The sequence below is a fragment of the Onychostoma macrolepis genome, chromosome 13 (genome assembly GCF_012432095.1).
Source record: "Onychostoma macrolepis isolate SWU-2019 chromosome 13, ASM1243209v1, whole genome shotgun sequence".
In the NCBI taxonomy this organism is placed as follows: Eukaryota; Metazoa; Chordata; class Actinopteri; order Cypriniformes; family Cyprinidae; genus Onychostoma; species Onychostoma macrolepis.
In genome coordinates, this window is record NC_081167.1 from 2216966 (window position 1) to 2238671 (window position 21706).

At 37.0% G+C, this 21706-nt stretch overlaps 1 protein-coding gene across 1 annotated transcript in view; it reads left to right on the forward strand.

Moving 5' to 3' along the window:
- Positions 1–21706, forward strand: part of dst (dystonin) — a 168406-nt gene that overhangs the window by 1667 nt on the left and 145033 nt on the right. The window contains 1 exon segment of the mRNA XM_058795815.1: positions 5560–5773. Coding sequence (XP_058651798.1) covers positions 5560–5773 — 214 coding nt within the window.

The following is a 21706-nucleotide window of genomic DNA, read 5'->3' on the forward strand; positions in this document are numbered from 1 at the left end:
CCCAAAATGCGTAATAAACATGCCTTTAATCCCGTTGTCCTCTACAGTCGACATGTATGCAATCTATGTGCTGTTTCATAACAGAAAGTCATATTTTGATTTGAAACCCCATAACAAAATATGATCATATTTCCATAAGAGTGTTACATTTGATCTCTAAATTAATGTCAGCCATTTTTGAAGACCAAGGAGAGGGAGTGGTCACGGTGAAACATCCAATCATTTGGTATCTCTGAGAAGCCCTGAATGTGCTCTTTACAGGACATCCAGACTTAAAACTGTGGCATGTACAGTCTCAGAGAAATTCACTAAAATATAATGTCCTCTACAGAGCACTCAGGGTCTCGGGAGGCTACGAACTGTTTACTGAAAGGTTCTTTGGGGAACCAAAAATGGTTCTTCAGTGGCATTGCTGTGAAATCCCACCTTTATTTGTAAGAGTGTATGTGTACCGTGACCTGAAAGTATAGACCACTAACTTCTTACAGCGCTAATGCTAAAGATATCTGAGGTTATCTTAAGCCACATCACTCTCTGTTGAGCGACATTGCCCAAAATAACTTCAGATATATTTACCATTAGTGCTGTAATAAGTTAAAAAGCATATTTTAGGTCTAATAAAAAAACTAAAACAAATTGTAAAATGTAATAAATAATTTACTAATTTTCTTAATACACAGCCATCTTTGTATGATTTATCTGTGAATATTAAAAAAACAAAAAAAACAAACTTGCACCAAAGTCCTGGCTGTGCCTCTGCACCATTTCTGTATCAACTTTAATTTTTGGTTGCCATTAAAAAGCCCAACTAATTTTCAATCCCTCCCTCCAATCACTTCTAGACCACTTTTTGCCATCTAAAAACTACAGAAAACCAATACCATACTACATTTCTTTTGCTCACAAATACATGACATTGCAGAAGTGGGTTGGTAATGTTGACTTTAAGTCGCTAAGTCAGTTTGTGTTTCTCAGTTATTGATAAAACACAATGATTGAGCAAGAGTTGCAATGGTTAAAACCTGAGAATGTGAAAGTGCATGCTAAATTCAGTCTTACTGATGGTGTGGTGATCCTCTTTTTGAACTCTTTTTCTTCTCTGAACATATGTAGGTTATAAAGACCCAAAGGTCATTTTTGTGTTGTCATAATGTTTATTTTAGAATTCTCCTTTTTAACCAAAAAACAAACAAAACAAAAAAATCAATGCAATGCATGATCTTTTAGTGCAGACACATAATGTTTAGGATATAATACAGATTTTAAACCACTTTGTCATTTGTGGACATTATAGGAACATAATGCAGGACAAAAAAAGACACTTATTTGATTCAAACAGTAGAAACATGGGCGCTGTTAACTTTAGACTGACCGGACTCTTATGAAAGGCAGGAAGGTGATCAAAGGCCCTTTGTAAGTGATATTTATACCCAGAATAACAGGATGTGGATGAGAATGATTTTGCATATGTGGAGTCGTCATGCTGCTCATTTCTTCTTCCTTCCTTCGAAATAGCCCCTCCCTTTTAAACCGCTATCCATACTGTATAATTGCTAGTGAACCGTGCAGTGCCCATCTCAACTTTGTTGTGCACTCTTGGTTTGATCGATAACGGCATCTCACTGCAGTGGTGAGAGAGGCACTGAGAGTGCCTAGCATTTTCTAAAAATATCCCAGAAATAATACTGTAAAGCTGCTTATACCTGCTGATACCTTACAACAGAACTCGATCTTTGTTGTCGGAGGCATTATCGATAATACTACATCAGAATGCTCGGTATTACAATGTATCGCACTGCATACTGTGTAGTACATGAGAATTTTTTAGGTTTCTTCTCGTACATCAGATTCTTGCTCTTTGAAACATTTTGAAATCATGCTGGAGAGCACGATGTTCAGGTCTTGCATGAACTTGTGGAGCTCATGGCAGCTCTAGTCTATTCACCAGACTTCATGTGTTCAGCAAAGTCATAATTAATTAGCATTTGAGTATGTTAAATCTTTGTAATGTCCTACAGCCTGCCCCGAATGCAGATTCTGCTGATTATTGTAAAACCCAGATAGTAAGTTTGGGCAGATTCAGTGTGTTATGTGCTGAAAAACACATTATGTGTATTACATTTTTCTTTGGTAGTGAAAGTAGACTTTATGCTACTTTGATGTGAATGTCACGTACAGCAGTGGTTCCCAACCACGTTCCTGGAGGCCTCCCAACACTCCTTTGTCTGACACGCCCAATTCAAGTCTTGGAGTCTCTACTAATGAGCTGATGATCTGAATCAGGTGTGTTTGATTTAAGGAGACATGGAAAACATGCAGTGCTGGGGGGCCTCCAGGAACGTGGTTGGGAACCACTGACGTACAGTATCTGACAGATTATGAAAGTCCTCTGCAAGAACATATCTACTCAATTTTCCCTATCCTATATCATTTACTCAGATGATAGACACAAGCCTTACATGAATATCATATGCTGTGTTTTTTATTGAATCCAGAACATAATGGGTATGTGTGGACACATCGTTTTGCTGAAACCGATGATGCAGAAATGAGTTGTCATATAACTATTGCAATGCTTCAACCAATTTTGTAAATCTGGAAACATGTAAACAAGCATATCAGTATTGTATTGTTTTGAATATTTTGTTTCTTTTTCCAATCCCTGCTGGAGCACATGCTATCTGGCTAACAGACCTACAGCCCAGTGACCGCTTGCCTCACAGCTGTTAACTCACATTCATGCTTTGACATGGTTGTCATACTTAAAGTTTGAAGGGAGCAGGGAGAGTCGGCAGACTTTTGACTTCCATGAATGTGTTTAAGTGTAGGGTTATTTTTTAAATTAAATTATCATTTTTTTTAAATTTATTTTTATTTTTTTAAACAAAACATGTTTTGGCTACACAGCAAAAAGATACAGCGCAACACATTACATTTAACAAGATATATTTACCACGCACAAACACAATGACTTTAGCCAGACATTTTGCAATACGAATAGTAAGTTGCCACATTTGGAACCTTCTTTTTATTCACAGTGACTTCAGAAGAAATCTTTACTCCTTTATTAATGTGAAATGCTTTTTAAATGCCTTTTTTTTTAAGTTATAAAAAAACTATAATAAAAAACACACTATGTATGTTTAAAATGCATTTCATGAACATAACAATTCACCAAGATAAAAATGGAGAAGGGCTGCATACAAAACTATAAACTGCTGTAGGATAAACATAGAAAATGATGGCCTACACTCTTTCAAAGAGTTATGACAGTTATTTATTGCCTTTGATGGTTCCATGAAGAACCTTTAACATCCATAGACCTTTCCAAATGGATGAGTTTCTATAAAGTGGAAAAAAAGGTTCTTCAGATTATTATACATTTATTTTAAGAACTGTTCACAGAAAGCTTCTGTGGGGAACCAAAAATTGTTCGTCTATGCCACTGCAGTGAAGACTCCCTTTTGAAAACTTTAGTTTAAGAGCAGTGTTGAAGTAGCCTAACTAATTACATGTAACTAAATTACGTCATTTAATTGCAAAATAAATGTTACTGTAATCGGTTACTGAGAAAAAATGTGTAATTAAATTACAGTTACTTATGAAAATGTTAATGATTACAAAGGGGAACACATCTGAATGTTTTTCACACCCACCCACATACAGATTTAATTGATTTCTTTCATAAATTGCAGTGACTGCTCTAAAATATGAAACACCAATGTTTCAGGAGTTTGGGACACATGCTTCTTCAATAACTGTTTTATTTCCTATTTGTTTATGTATATGTATTATTTAATATTAACTGTTTTGGTAACACTTTATTTTAAGGTGTCCTTACACATGTTACATGTACTTACTGTTATAATAACAATAAATTATGCAGAGTTACATGCAAGTAACCCATGACAAACCCTAAAACTATAGTACGTACATGTAGTTAATTAATATTACTCTAAATATAAAATTACACTGTAACAAGGACATCTTAAAATAAATTGTAACCACTGTTTTTTTTTTCAAGGCATTGTTAGATGCCAGTGTTTCCTGTCATAACTATGCAAATATATGATTTCAAAAACAGTATCATAACTACTAAACTATTTCTTGTTATGGTTTTAAATCTAAATTTAAGTCTCTTAATTTAATTTAAATCTAAATCCTCAAAGTAAGTCTGATTTTTGTTGAAAACATTAGAAATTTAGAAAAGTAATCACAAAGCAATGAAATGAAATCAGTTACATTACTTTAATAAAGAAATAGTTACACTACTTATTACATTTTAGACAGGGTAACTTATAATCTGTAACCTAGTACATTTCCAAAGTAACCTTCACTGTTTAAGAGTTTATACAACATACAACAACTTGCCCTAGTCTCAGAATATATTATTTCAGACACCAATATATTGAAGTTTTTTTTTTTTTTTTTTTACATTTTCATTAAAGGTCTATAGTTGTTGCATGCAACAGACAATTTTAAATTGCTTCAGAATTTCTCCTTTTGTGTTCCATGGGAAAACTCTTGATATTTCTAATGAAATAGGGGTGACAGAATTAAGTTTTTTTGGTATAGCTATACCTGGAGCACAAAACCAGTCATCAGTAGCACGTGTACATTTGTAGCAATAGCCAACAATACATTGTATGGCTCAAAATGATAGATTTTTCTTTTATGCAAAAAATCATTAGAATATTAAGTAAAGATCATGTTCCATGAAGATATTTTGTAAATATATCAAAACTTACTTTTTGATTAGTAATAGCCTATGCATTTCTAAGGACTTCATTTGGACAACTTTAAAGGCGATTTTTTTTGCACCCTCAGATTCCAGATTTTCAAATAGTTGTATCTCAGCCAAATATTGTCCTATCAAACCGTACATCAATGGAAAGCTTATTTATTCAGCTTTCAGATGATCAGATTGACCCTTATGACTGGTTTTGTGGTCCAGGGTCAGATATAAGGTGTTCAGCTGCTGAGAAAGTGAAAGAGCAGTAAGTCATGTCGCTGCTGCTGAGGGTGATGGCGCTGTAGCACCGCAGCAGACGGAGTTCTCAGCGAAGCTTTGGCTTCTGTCCGTGGTTCTAGTCTGCGCGTGTCAGTGGATGGTGACGCCGTGGGTTTGTATGCTCTCTCTGCTCTCTCTCTCTCTCTGTCTCTGGGGATTTCGCACCATTTCATGCTTTGGATCAAACCGGGCGACACGCGACGGAATTACCGCCACAAGGGTGTGGTTCTATCCAAAATGACATCGCCGTATGTAAATGACAAGTGGAAGTAGGATCCCTGCTCATCATTTAGAGATGTTCACCGCGGTGAGTGTTGCCTTGTCCTGGCGGGGGAGCTACATGCAATTCATCCTGATGGGGGTTTTGTTTTATTGTCGATCTCTGATCATTTGAGTCTTATTTGCAAAGAGCAGATGCGCATTTAATCTCGGTCTGTTGTTAGCGCAGCGATGGTGAGATAACTGTGTCGCTTTCGCTCGCGCTGTTTTTATCTGCGCTCCTGTGCTGAATACGCGATTTATTGCCTTTCTATTGTCTCTTCACACAGAGCTCCGGGTCTGGGAACGCGTCCCTGCGCTGTTCTATGTCTTCATCGGCAGATTTCTCCGATGATGAAGAGTACAGTGTGAAATCTGGGTCGGTGTCGCCGGCACCCGGGGACACGTTACCGTGGAATTTACCCAGACATGAGCGCTCGAAGCGGAAGATCCAGGGAGGATCCGTGCTGGATCCCGCCGAGAGAGCGGTGCTCAGAATCGCAGGTAGGAATCCAAAATATATCCCAGTCTCACTGCAGCCATGCACGTCCATTCATTAGGCTCTTACAGAGAAAGCGATGAGGCCTGTTGTTTGCTATTTGATCAAGCAGCAGTCAGTGCACTACACGTGTAAATGCAGAGTTGGATAAATAACAAACGATGAAGAATTAACTTAGTTTGGGATTTAAGAAATGGTTAAGCAGCCTATTAAAAAAGGCATTGGAACTTAAGTTGTCTGGGTGGTCCTGATCATGTGCTTTAAATGTCTTGCACTGAAACCACCGGGTCATCATCATCTTTGTCATCATCATAAGAAAAAGAGTAAGCTTTAAGTTGCCTCTGATGCATTGTGAAACTGTTTTGGTAGCTGGATGTCAGGGTTGTTTTTAAAAGCTCAAGGCTGAAAGATGAATCAGCAGTCTGTGATGTGCATGTTTCCCTGCTCTGGAATGAGAGGACATTCCCTCTTAGGCTTCTGTAGCATTATGACCTATTCAACATGAGAACCAGACGGCAGTATGACATGTCATAATAATATGGAAAAATATTTGTTATTCTGTCATCTATCTACCTATCTGTCCTAATAGCCTATGTACACACTCTCAGAAAAAAAAGGTACACACCCTGTGACTGGGGTGGTATCATTTCAAAAGGTAGACTTTTGTACCATATTTACCTCTAAAAGATGCATACTAGTATCTTATAGGTACATGTTAATTCATAGCATACAAATGATATCTAAATGGTACATGTTAGTATGGGGTCCCGGCCCACTGACAGATTTTGTACCCTTGTTCCCCTGAGTGCACAAACAGTCTGCAGTTCATCATTTGGCAGTTATTGGCATTATATTTATTTCTATGATGAATTTTTTTTTCTTTTAATGGTTTTATAGAATGATAATAACACATTAGGCTTTACCCTACAAAGAAAACAACTTGTGAAGCATTGTAAAAAAAGAAACATTAATATAAGGCAGAGCTGCATGGTGTTTAGTCCATTATAAAAGTTGAGATTGGTCGGCATCTGCTTGGGAAGATGTTGTCCTGTAATAGAGAGTTGAGTCGGTGGAGCGCAGCGCCATCATGTTCCCGTTGCAAACGCGAGGACGGCAATCCTCCGGTTTTAGGACCTTGGAGAGCACGCTTGCAGACACATGGCAGCAGTGACCACCAGCGTGTGCCTCTAAAATAGAGGATGACTGTGCATGACACATTATCCCCTTCATGTACTCTGACATTTGATAGATATATATATATATATAGCATTCCAGATGAATGCTCACCACACATGAACAGTGTCAGGAAGAGTAGCCGCGTAAAATAAGCACGCAAAACGGCATATCGTGAAAACTGGTATTATTTTGAAGATCCTATTGGGCGTTTGCTGGGAGACAGTGAAGGACAGTCGCGGACCACCTCTCACCGGCGCACGGCTGAGATGCGCGGCTGAAGCGGCAGAGGAAGTCGCGCTCATTGGCCGGTTGGCGGATCTGGGAGGGGACGCAGGGCGTCGCCGGTAACGGAGCAGCGGCGCTGGTCGGTCAGGCTTCAGTTCGCCAGTGCGGCCGGTAAATGACCAGCCTTGACCGCTCCGCCAATGGCCCGCTACGGACCGGCTCCGTATATGCTCGCAGACGAATTGGAGTATCTCCAGGCGTACGAGGACGTGCTTGAGAAATATAAAGGTAAAGAATGAATCCGGTTTGGCCGCTTGTTGAATTCATGTTTGCTTCGGCAGAGAGACGGTTAACGGTGTCAGCATCAGCGTGATTCATGCTTGCATTAATACACACATCGTTTCATTGTTTACTGAACAGACACCGTTTAGCCTAATTGGTAGCAGATTTGCCGACCTGATGTGACCAATTTAATAAACTTGTTACAGTTAGACAAAACCCCTTTATTTTTGTCTATTTGACAGATCGAGTAGAAATATTGGTAGATAATATGGGTTCAGGTATGACAATGTGTACAACACAGTTATCTGTATATATATATATATATATATATATATATATGTTTATTTGTACTCGTTTTGTTTCTTGTGATGATTGTGCTTGTTTTTTATTTGCTTGTTTTGATTTTATGTAAAAGCCTAACCAGGGATGAGGGATGCAAACTAGCTTTATGCTATATGCCCTATGTACACGGCATGGGTTGTTTGTGTGTAACAACGCCTAGTGTATTGTCCCTGTTAAATAAATAAACAAATAAAATTGTTCTGTTTGTGTGTTCAGATGATTGTATTAGATGTTTGTTAATTGTGAAATTCTGATTTGATTGGTAGTCTACATCTGTCTGTGGTGTTGTCCCATCCATCGTGACTGCTCTAAATGCATCTCCCCTCATGCACTTACAGTGGCTTCCAGCCATTTGGATCATTAGTCCTGGCTTAGGGATGCTATTTTCTTCTCAGCATCATCCTGCCAGTCAGCCTCTGTGTCTGCAACATGCATGTCTAGGGAAATATATAAATGCACGGAAATACATTTTTCTCCATTGAATGAGTGTTGAGTATTCAGGTGAAGCTGATGTGTGGTTTTTGGTGATTTGTAGCTCAAGAAGAGCAGCAGATCGTCTATCAGCTGTTGAGTATCATAAGCTAACAGTCAGCTGTGGAAAAGCTCAACAGTGTGTGTGTGTGTGTGTGTGTGTGTGTGTGTGTGAAGCTGCTGCAGTCATATGATGAAGGGACACTCTGATTCTTTTTTTTTTCTTTCTCAAGGCAATATGCTTGATAAATAAGTTCTTATATTTATTATCTTAGATTTGTTTATTTTCTACAGAGCATACTACACTTTTGTTAACATTTAACATTGCATAAAACCCTGGTGGCAAAACAGTTATTATTAATCAGAAGCCATGATTGTTTTGAAAAAATGAAGTTTAAATTGCTTTAGTGGATTGATGCAAACAGTTGAAAACACCCAAACATTCCTGATTTTCTGGAATATATCTAGGTGTAGGCCACGTCTCGTTAAAAACGCTTTTGTTCTGGCTGTCAGGAGTGTTTGACTTGAGGCCAGAGGTTATCAGAGCTAGTTTATTGGTCACTATAAACATGTCCGGGTGCCAACAAGCACAGTTAGAAAATAATTAAGGTGTAAAGAATACACCTCAGTGTTTTTCACCCTTTTGGCACTAGTTGAGTATGTAATTACAAATGACTTTAAAATAATTAATGATTTCACAGTCAGTTGCACAAAACAAAAACCCAAGAATGACATTTAATCATTTTGTTTATATGCAGCATTTTAACAATGCTTAGTTATATATAGTATAACATATAGTTTTACTAAGACATTGAAATGCATGAAAAATACTCTGTGGGAATGTTTTTTTGAGTTATGATGGGAATAAATCGCGTTTTGAATTGGTTCATTAAAATTGACAGATCGAATTGATTCACAGAAAGGAATCATTTTTCAAGTTTAAAACCTCATATTTCTCTCACTGTGAGTCCCAACACAAGTCATCACATCCGAACCAGTGTGATATTCTCAATGTATTGTGTATGTACTCAGTATATAGTGTCATGCGCTTTAGTTTATGTTACATCTACAATGAGGTTGTCATTGAAGTATGTGTTTTCAACACTGTCTGGAAGGAATCTTTCATAAGCAGTCTTTTTGCTTTAAGGGAGATTAACAAGGAATCTACATGAAGTCTTGAGTTTAGAGAACAGTTTAGTCAAGAAAAGTATAAACTTTAGATATATATTAAAGATATATGAATAAGCTAATGACACATTCTGCCTCATTGAATCCGGTTTTAGTTCTTCCTGTAAGAATGACTTTTTAACATGTGACAATGCCTTTAAAAGCACTGGAAACTGTGATGCTCTGAATGTCCTTCCTCTAGAATCATCACCAGAATATTCCATGTTTAAAAATGTGAAGCGAGCTGCACTTTTTATGAAGTACAGATCCATAAAATTCAAAGCAATACTAAAAGCCATCCATGTCTGTTGTGCTCTTTACTGCGCTTGTCAGTAGTCTATTCAGGCAGTCTAGAGAGTGGGAACTATGGACAATGATAAAATTGATGTTTAGTGGAAACATTCCTGGAAGTGACGTCCAGCTCTGTAGAGTTATACAGTAACACTGCTGGAGCTGTTCTCAGAACAAAAGATCTCACATAGACTGTCTGCCTCTTGTTTCTCTCATGCTAAATGTCTCTCTTTAGCCCTATAGTGAACGCTCATGCTGAATGTATGTTATGCAGGACTGAGTGGGTTGGAAGGGCTCAGTGCTGGGGAAGATATATTGAAACTGTTGATTGTCAAACTATGAGTTACTCATAATTCAAAGCACTCAATGTACCTTTATATAAGGAGGGGAACAATATATTTTAAATACATCAAAATGATTTGTTTTTTAATATAAATCTATAGCAGAAATAAAACAATCATTTAAAAATCGCTTAATGTGTAAGTCATCAGACAAATAATTTTTTTTATTAATATGGGGCAATTAAAACAAATATTGGATAATAATAATAATAATAATGAATAATTTTTTCCATAAAGCATGTTATGTTTTCATTGTTGCAGTAATGATTTATTTACTGTATACATTTGTTATAAAAATATAAATCTAAAATCTAGAAATCACTTGTCAGGCGCTTAAACAAACAGCTAATGGTTGACGTCTAGGTTAGTGTCTAGTTACTTTGTGGAATTTAGTTTGTTTTGGGTTTCGAGGTAAGAAGCACTGAGAACGTGTGGCACAATACTTGGCTAATTGGGTATTAAAGGTAATAACACACAAGCAGAAGGGTTTTTTGTAGTGGTGTTCTTGTAAACCAGAGCGTTTCATCTTAGATCAGATTAAATCGGTTCCTTTCAAAATGTCTTAATCTTGTACTTTTGAACGGGACCCTAATGCGCATGTTTAAATAGGCCTGTGAATGTGAGACTGGAACATGCAACCTGCTTCGGGGTCGTGCACAGTTCCATCGCGTACAGGACCGCAGTGTACTAACAGGTGAAGGCCAGAAATGACATAAGCCCTTGTGTTGTTTTAACATTGTGCGGCTAAGAAAGCTCAAGATTTACTCAGGAGTGGGTGTGTCTCTCATTTGTCTTTTGAGCTCAAGTGTCCTTTCTATTAAGATAAGAAGCTCTTTCATGAAATTCTAAAGATGCTGTAGTGTACACAGAACCGACACGCTTTACATCCGCTTGTCACTGTGGACTGTTTTTATAAGGCTTTTGTTATTACTTGATTGAGTTTATATGTGAGTGAACACCAGAGAAGAAAAGTAACCAGAGGATTTGAAATATTAGCCCTTTTTGGTGATTACATGCTGTTTTGTCTGGGTAAACCATATTATTGTGATGATTAGAGTATTGTAGAATTTCAGAGTACTGCTTTGCTCAAAAGAGCCAATAGTTCTTGCTCTTATTATCTGTAGTATCCCGTCACGCCGTAGAAAATTACAGAGCCGTGATATATTTAGTTCATTCGCTCAATACCAGGACACACTGTGTTTAATGAGGTCAGATGGATTTACTTCTTGTGCCAGTGCACATCAAATAAATTGATAGGTCATATAGTGACTGCAGAGTTTCATGCACAGCTTTCTCAGGTTTTCAGACTTGCTTTTGGGAAGTAGTGTGGGGGTCGAAGGTGTCGTGTTGCAGCACACCTGCAGCTATTGTGTGTTAAGTGCCTCTTTCTGAGACACAACAGTGTCCAAAACCTGAACAATTCTTGCTTCGAAGGTAGGAGGAAGACATCAAATTACGTCTGAATCCAGTTTTGCATAACGTCCTGTCGATGAAGATTTCTTCATCTGGCTGATTTTTGAAGGCAGCATAGATGTATTCTTGGCTACGTTTGATATCTCACACTCTTTTGCATCGAAAGAATACAATAATGTCTACTTATTGAAAGAGCATTTCATTTCTAACAAGAATTGAGGTCCTTTGCTTGGACTTGTGCTTCTTGCTGGGACTTGCTATCCTCTGTATGAGGCCAGCTTCTTCTACTGTCCTGAGCAAAACAGACTAATGGTTACTTGTGCAGCAAACCCCTGAGGTATTGCATATTCTGTAGCATATGTTGCTTTTCCCCTGCCTTTTTGATTTAGACTATAGCCCTTATAGCACATTGGCCTTGTGAAGAATACACTGTCTGTACTTACTACACTATCATTTGAGCAGAATATCTCAGTGGAGATCAAGAAACTCTAACTCACATGTTTGTCTGTGTTTTCAGACCATCGGTGCAGAGAGAGCTTGAGGATGCTTGCCAGGTTGGGAAAATTAAGCAAAACACTGGGCAGAAAATAGATCTATGTCTGATTGGGGCATTTACAGTATTGACATCTGGCAACCCTGAGCATGAAAGCTGGTGGAGGCGTGTGACCAGTGCAAGATAATGCAAATATCAAATAATAATAAAAAAAATAAATGGCAATAAAAATCTGAATAATTTCATAACACTAGATTTTATTATGAATAAACTATTTTTATTGATAACTTTTAGTACTGAATTACTGAGTTATTCTGTCTGCTGTTTTAGAGGATTTTTATGCCCACTAAGCTTGGCACAATAGATTTTGGGATCAACAAATCTGCAGAGGATACGTGTAATATTTGAAATAGAATTGGCCCAAAATATAATGCCATAGAGGGGAGAATAATATTGCATCCCACCATGTGGATCAGCCCTAATGTTATATATAATATAAATGTGATGATGTCTAGATAGATGTCTCTCTAGGTTTTAGAAGAGAGCCTGAGTAAGCCATTCATAGTTTGATTTTCCAGAAAAGCGTAAATTTGTGGCACTGTGGCATTCTCGGCTTTTTGAAAGCAATCAAATGCCACAACATTGCACACTTGACTTCACCTTTAAGTGTAATGGTGTCTGTAGCGCTTTTCTTATCAAAACCAACACAAAGTGAAAAGTAAATCAATTTTCAGAGTTGCTTCATAGCCATGCTTCCTCTGTTTGTGTGTGAAAGCATGAAAGTGTGTCTTTCCACATGGCGAGTGCACACTTTTGAAGTAACGTCCATAAATAGCTGGCTAGCATGGAATGTGTAATGTCACACCTGTGATGAGGCTCGGGGTCACAGATACTCTGACAGGCTCTCTGGCACAGCAAATGCCAAAGGCTGCATGGTCACATGACCCAACATCACACAACACTGACGTGACGATTGCCATCTCTGTATGACACAATGAAACCTTATTTAGAGTTTTTGAAGTTATGGTTTTGTCAGGTTATCAGCTCCTTGATTTATTTTCGGATTTAAAGAGGATTCTGTACTCTTTAAAACATCATATATTTTTAGCTCCAATATGACTTGAGCACAACACCTTGAAGATTTTATTAGAGTATTAGAAGTGCTACAGCATTTTCAACTCTGTAAAGCCTGACATATGAAATAATAGTCACATTTTTTTCATGCAGTTTAACAGTTTAGTGAACTTTTAGACAAAATATTTAAAAAAAGCAACAAAAATTAAAAAATAATAAATAAATAAAAAGCAGATGTGTTTATTGTTGAATGTCATATTTGGCACATCAGGCTTTTATGGCTTACACAGTATGATGTTTTGCATATAAAACACCCCTTACTTAAAATTATTGTAATGTAAACCAATGAGATCTTTTATAACAAATATCATATTGCGTATCACATATGATAAAGTAGCATCAGAGGGTTAAAGTTGCTGTGTATTGCTAAGTGCACTAATTCACCTTCTGAATAAATATCAGTGGATGCCTGTTTGGAAGCAGTTGCCAGGGCATCACTATGCGGTTGCTAGGGTGTTCTGGGTGGTTGCTTACTGGCCCCAATCAAAAGAGGCCACCTCACAATCTGCGTTATATTCTTCTCTGTAGAGTTAGGGTCGCTCAGTCATTGTAAGTCTGTGGGCTTTTTTCACCAATTTTATCATCTGCGGTCAAAAATCTGATCGCTTAGAAAAGTACTAACAACCTGCACGATTGAATTGAAATAAAATCCAAATCACAACATGGCCTGGTGCGATCGTTAAACCACAGAAGACTGATGAAATAAAAGCCTGCGGTTAATCACACAATGTTTTCAGTCGTCTTGGAGGTGTTTGCTTGTTAGTTTGCAATTTTTGTGCACCCTGTTTAACATGAGAGTTGTTGTTTCAGTATGATTTCTGTTTTATATCTCAGCAGCAGCAGCAATATGAGATGGTTTCAGATCACAGTCTCACTTTTTCAACTCATGCAGCCATATTTTGAGCACAAATGTCAGATTGAATAGGCAGGGTTATGGGTTTGTTCTCTAACCTCATGTATGAGCGATAGTAATAGTGTTGCTTGCCTTAAGAAACATCCCTAATGATTTTCATCCTCATATTTTTGGATTTCTTTTGACTTAACAGGATATTTTTAAGACCCTCGCTGTTTACTTGTTTATGAGACGGTCTCTAAGAGTCTGTTTGTTCACATCGCCTTTGGTAATATTCATGTCATAGTCCTCAGATGATCTCATTTCACAAACATGATGAAAAGAGGCTTTAATGGTGATCAGCTGTGTGTAGATCATTTAGTTCTCTTAGCTGTTTCATTAATTGATTTCTGTTTCTTTGGATAAAAAGCCATTTGTGCACATAGGCTGTGTCTGTATCTGGATAACCTGCCTCACCCAATTCGCCAAAATGCAGTATATAACAGAGCACTATTATATCCCACAATGCAATGCGCTTGACTTGACCTTCAATCTCCAGTGTGATGAATTGAACCACAAGTCATTATAGTCATAAAAGACTGCCAGATGTTAAGATATATTGATAATCAAAATTAAATAGCTTATCATCTTGAAATTAAAAAGAATTATGTTGCATTTTTATTAACTCATCTCTGCATATTGATTTCAGGTTTCTTATGACAAGGCTTTGGGAGCACAATAAGCGCCAACCATCTTCCCAAACTTGTACCTATAAACCAAATTAGGGAAAGCTTTAACAGCTCCCTGCGGTTTTCCGACAATTTTTTTTCAGCATTTTTTATTTTTCCCCAAATCGTGCAACCCTAGTTGATTTTATGCAGTGTACTTCACAGTATTTTGTAAGCAGTGTTATTGTTCCACTCCAGACACAGACAGAAGTTCTTATGAGAGACACTCAACCCACAATAACCACCACTTCACCTGCACTTCAACACACACCTAGGGGTGAGCGATATACCGGTAGACATGATTAACCGGGAAATTTGTCAGCCGGTAGAGACTTTGGACTATCGTCTCAATCGCGGTTAAATGCTCACATGATATTGCTGTGCTACAGTTTGCACTGGTTTTTAAAGGGGTCACTGGATGCCCATTTTCCACAAGTTGATATGATTTTTTAGGGTCTTAATAAAAAAGTCTATAACATACTTTGGTTAAAATTACTCAATGGTAGTGTAAAACAACACCTTTTTAACATGTCAAAAACAGCTCTGTTTACAGCAAGCCGTTTTGGTGCATTTCCCTTTAAATGCTAATGAGCTCTGCTGGCCCCACCCCTCTCTTCCATGGAGTGAAGAGCTGTTCTCTGAGAGACTGTAAACTTTAGCCGCATTCATCGTGAAACTTTCTAACTAGCACATTATTAGGAAAGGCGATTTGCAAAATTCATAAAAAAAAAAAAGAATCCTTCTTCTGGAGGTGAAACTGGATCACAAATGATTTGCGCGAACATAGACGCATTTAGGTAGATTGGGGGCCCATTCCCTTCAAAAACAAAGGTAATCCAAAAAATTCTGCTCCAGCATCAAAACAATGGCGGACTATCGAAATAAAGTGTTACCCACATTTCAGTTCAAACAACATCTAAAAGTGAATTCTGCATCTGATGACCCCTTTAAGCATTATGATTTTAAGTCTTTGAAACACAATCAGCAGTGAAAGAGAACTCATTTCCAGAGGTGGAGAGTAACGAATTACATTTACTCGCGTTTTTGAGTAGCTTTTTTGTGTACTTCTATTTTTTAAAGTAATTTTTAAAATCTGTAATTTTACTTTTACTTAAGTATATTTTGTTTGAAGTATACTTCGCTACATTTTAAAACACATTAATTACTGAGTAAAAAAAAATCGCTCCCTGGAAACTACTGCAGTAAATAATGGGCAGGAGAACAAACTGGCGCTAAAATCAGAAGAAAGATGCAGACGGACAAGACAGGCGTTAATGGTGCAGACGCAGCTGAAAACCAAACCCCGTCGTATTCTGCTGAAGTTGAACTCGAAAGAAATGAAGTGAACCCCTGGCCATGTTTATACACTATTATGCAGCGTAAGCTGTGTTTGCCTAGGGAGACCAAACTAGCAGTTTATAAATATCGACATCAACCCTTCGCAAGCATGTAGAGGTAAGTATAAATACTTGCATTATTGCATTGGTCGTTAAAGTGAAGCTTTAGCAGTTTAGCAAAAGGTTTTGCACAAATTAGCCAAAAAGACAGTGGTGCAAGGGTGTGCGATATATGTCGTCTGCGATTAATATCGTAATTGTTGTTTTAACGATATGCGATTTAACATTATCAGTATTTAGCCAAAACCCAAATAAAACACTCCTACAGAGTGCCGTGAAGTCTAGCACGCATTTAGAGTGCGTTCTTTCACTGCGTGATTCAGTCTGTTAAAATGCATTTAAAATGATCACAAAATTGAAGATATAGGGGCAAAAATATATCACTGGGGCAGAATATATATATATATATATATATATATATATATATATATTATATATATATATATATATATATATAGTAAATCAATATCACACAAAGAGTGCCATTTTTCTCCAAAAATCAGCATGATTACATATAGATTTTTTTTTTTTTTACAACAGTTCAATAAACAAGAAGTTAATTAAGAGACTTGCGTTTTAGACACCATATTGCCTTTTTTGTTCTATTTCGACAACAAAGATAATCCCAAACACAGCCACAGCACTGTTTTGCGTCACTGAGCAACATGACTGTGTTTCATTCCTGAATGAATCAACTGTTTAAATGATTTGGTTCAGTCTAAATGACTCACTTATTAACAGGGACTTGGTGACACCTACTGGCGGTTTTAATTTCACATTTAAAGTATCTTTTTTATTTTTATTTTTTTATAATTTCAAATGAGTATTCAACATTTTATGTCTTATATATCAAAACATTATTTCTGCATTTGTAACTGCAGGTTAAATGCATTCATGTCCTGCATTAAACAGTGTGTAAATACATCTAAATGCCACTTCAGATGAAGCTTCTGTGTTTCCTCCGCATTGGAAAGATACATTTTGTTGATATTGATTTAATTTGCCTGGTAACAGCCCAAATGTCTTATTATTCTAAATAACTGATTCCTTTTAATTAAAAACAACTAGTTTGAGATTTCTAGGCCTATCCCAGGGGTGTCAAACTCAGTTCATGGAGGGCCGCAGCCCTGCTGAGTTTAGTTCCAACCCTGCTCCAACACACATACCATGTACCCAGGGGTTAAATTGAGATTTGTTATGTGGGGGCTCTATGGTATCGAGCTTGTGTATATATATATATATTTACATTTAGTAATTTAGCAGACACTTTTATCCAAAGCGACTTACAAATGAGGACAATGGAAATATATATGTATTATGTGTGTGCGTGTTTTGTTTTTTTGAAAATATGATTTATTCTAATGCAATATTCTCATCGGTTTTCTATCAGCTGTGACATAGGCTATAAATCTGCATGTTTTTTTATATTTTATCCAAGGGCAATATTTTTTTTTTTACCTTTATAGAGGCCATTTTCCCACTAATCTCATTAACTTTCATTTCAAATTCTTACATTTGATCTATAAATTCAATTATAATAATGTGATTGTTATTATCTATATCAAATTATCAAATTAAATAATTTACACTGAAAAATACAACTACATTAAATTATGAGATTCTTAAAAAAAAAATGTTTGAATATACAAACAAGAAATGGTGGAAATTATACTTTTAAACAAAATTAAAACGCCAGTAGGTGCCAGTAGTGAGCGTTTAATGAGGGAGTCATTGAGATGTTCATTCGTCAGATTCATCAGATGTTAATGCATGAGCTAATGATACTTTGACTCAACCGATTCGTTCAAAACACTGAATCATTCAGCAATGAATCGGATGGTTGCTTTGAGATGCGCTGTGGTTCCACCAAAAAAGTGAGCTAATATTATTGTATTTGCTCATTGAACTGTTTATAGAACTATTAAACAGTCGTAATGGTGAGTGATGTTGCCTAACTAACTGTATTTTAAATATAAAAACTTTCCATTTTGAATTTTTACGTTTTGCTTTCTCCTGGAGAGGCTGCGTGAACCTCGTGTCAGCAGCGCAACATTATACTGTCAACAGATGCATTATATACAGTAGCTATATCCACTATTCGCCACTTACTCTAAATGTAATAAAATCAGAATAATACTTGCGTTTTGGTGTTTACATAGTTATTTTTGGTTAGTGATGTTTTAATCATGTTACTTGTCTGGCATTAATGAAGCGTTAATGTCGAGCCCTGGAGTCTATGTGCCGGGGCTTAGCCCCGGACGGCCCCGGCCCAATTTAAACCCTGCATGTACCATGTACCAAATAAGCCTAAATGATTAGATTAGCTGGATCATATGTATTTAATTAGGGTTATATCTATACTGTGTAGGGCTGTGGCCCTCCAGGAACTGACAGGGCCTTTAATGACACCCTTGGCCTATTCCACTTTTGCGTCCCTCCCACTGTTAAAAAGTAACTAATTAATTTTTACTCTGAGTAAATTTTCAATGAACTACTTTTTTACTTTTACTTGAATACATTTTTAGACTGGTACTTTTACTTGTACTTAAGTCAAATTTCATTAATGTAATGGTACTTTTACTTGAGTAAAATACTCTTTCCACCTCTGCTCATTTCGATATATGTGCATGCTGAGAGACTTTTTCTGAGCGGGAGTATTAGATGGAGTTATTTTTGCTGCTTTATAGGCCTTGAACGGTTACATACACAAACTTTTATGTGTCAAAATGCCTGTCTTTGCAAGTGTCCGTGTAAACACAGTTGTTCCTATGTGAAAGGAAACAGCTGAGAAAGGAAACGCGTGTAACAGTATATTAGATCAGGGCAGCTCTTAAAGTGACAGCAGTGTCTGTCACTCATGTTAATCAAACAACAAAAGAGAGAAAATCTCTGACTAAATCACTTTAATAAGAAGAAATTTATGCAGGGTTTTATACATTTGATTACTTTATACAATGTATGTAGCATTTCTTATTTATTTGTTTTACTGTAGATTGTCCTATTACTTGTAATTAGTATCTTATTCTTATTTAATCGCTGTTTACTTGTCCTCAGTGAGTTTGAGGTTTTTTTTTTTACTTTACTTTTATTTATTTTTATTTTTATTTATTTTTTACTTTTATAATTTTTTTTTATAATTTAGGATAATATAATTTTTTTGTGATATTGACACTGGTGACAAGAATTATGACATTTCTATGGTATCAAAAAAGACCTTACCTAAGCAAAAATAACTATATTGTGATATATATCATTACCGTGAAATAAAATTACGGTAGTCATATGGTGATATAAGGTTTTGGTCATATCGCCCATCCCTATAGCCACCACATATAAAATATAAAACAATTATAATATTATTATATCTATTCTTAACTGTTTTAAATTCTTTTTAAATCAATTTTAATTGTTTTTATTGTTGTGATTATTATTATTTTTAATGACTATTTCACATCCTTTTATGTAAAGCACTTTGAATTACCACTGTGTATGAAATGTGCTATGTAAATAAACTTGCCTTGCCTATGATACAAATATAAAACAAATTCAACCATTTTATTTAGATTCATAATAAAAAAGAGTAGAAGAGAAAAAGAGTGGAGTAACATTGCCCTTCATTCCTGTCAGAGAGTGTAAGCATTGGTCATAGCAGGCTGAGTCATTATGGTATTGTGATTTTATACTCGCTTCATCACATCCATGACTCCTGTGTTTGTGCACAGTCATTGTCTTTGTGTTCATCCTCCCATCAGCCCCTCCTCCTCCTCTTTCTCCCAGGTTCAGCTATGTCTTGTGTGAAACGGTTGTCTGTGTGTCCGGCAGCAGCAGACAGACGTGTGTATATTGTCTAGTGTGCAAGCTTTGAATGTGGCTCATCCAATCATATGTATTTATTACTTTTTTTAGTCTTCCATAATGAGAAGCTGTTTCTGCATCCATGTCAGTTATATCATTCATTTGTTATAAATAACCAAATCTTTAAGTTTGCATCCAACATCCATCCATCTACAGTATCTATCCATTCAATTTATATAGCCAATAATCCATTGTTGGGTTACAGAGTTCTGGAGCCCATCATTGTCAAATTTCAACTTTATTATGTTATATTATATTATATTTACACCCCTCCCATTTATTTGTGAGAGAGTCTAGTCCTCACTACCACTTCCTGGAAAATAATTATTTATTATTTTTATATTATTATTATTATTATTATTATTGACTTAAAATGTCCATATTCAAATGCAATAATTGTGATGGTCCTAGCTGTGGATGCTGGTGGTTCACATGTCCACAGCAGAGTGCATTACTCTTAACCCAGCGAATGCATTCCTCACATGCAGCCACAGTCAAGGCTCTTTCTCTGCGTGATGAAAAGAGAAGAATTCAGCTTCACTGGAGCAGCGACAAATCTTTGCTGTCAGCTCAACCAATTCCCCCAGAGAGACGTTATGTAAGAGTTGTGAGGAGATTGAGAGATCGTGGCATGACAAGGCCGTGATGAGATCACTGGCATGATTCAGATAGGAGATCGTCATGGTCCTACAGCTGAAGTGTCCAGTATTTTGGGTCTGAAAATACTTTGTCTCATCTCAGCTTAATATTGCAGACACAACTATAATACTGTGACTCAGCTCTGTTTTCATCAAGCCGTTTTTTAGTCCATGTTGCTTTAAATGCTAATGAGCTCTGCTGACCCCGCCCCTCTCTTCTGTGGGGTGACTTACTGTTGACTTTAGTCGCGAAACTAGCTAACTAGAACAGTATTAGGAAAGGCGATTTGCAAAGATTCATAAAAAACCCTTATACTCACTTCTTCTGTAGGTGAAGCTGGATCATGAATGATTCGCCAACATAAATGCATTTATGTAGATCGGGATCGGCGCATTCCCTTCAAAACGAAAGTAACGTTAATCCTCTGCTTCTTCAGCGGCTCAGATGTCGGGAGTAACTGACGACTGCTATATTCATTACTACATCCAACAACAAAACACCTCAATCACTTAATTGGAGACATCTTGTCTTCCCCTGCTCTCGGCTCACTCAGGGCGGGTCTAAGGTAAGACGGTCTTGTCAATCAACTATCGTGGGAGAAGCCTGCGCAAATCTACGTCATTCTGACAGGAATCTCAGAACAGCCTGATTTGAGAAAGAGGATTTTAAAATAGGGATTTAAAAAAAAAAAAAAACACTGGGTGGATTTTTATCATTATAGGATGGATGTGTACACACACTTTCAACACACATTTATGTTCAAACAACTTGAAAAGTGAATTTTGCCTCCGATGACCCCTTTAAAATATATTCAAATAGACACTGGCTGTCATAGTGTCAGTCAGTGGCGTGCACAAGGGGGGGGCCAGGGGGGCTCGAGCCCCTGCCCCTTTGAGGTCCGACGGTAAAGTGCCCTTGCGGTCCGGTGCCCCTAGTCTGCGATTTCTGCCGAGAGTAGAGGTGTTCGATATGACGATTTTTGATCGTGGACTATAAAAATGTCTCCACGATTTGCTTTTTTGAAGAAATATCGTAGTATCGTACTTCAGCACGCATTCTATCAGCTGCAGTTCTGACGCCGCTGTCTCTATATACTGTACAACGCCACATACATTCACATCAGTGTTAACTCAGCGGTGGAGTTGCTCTAAA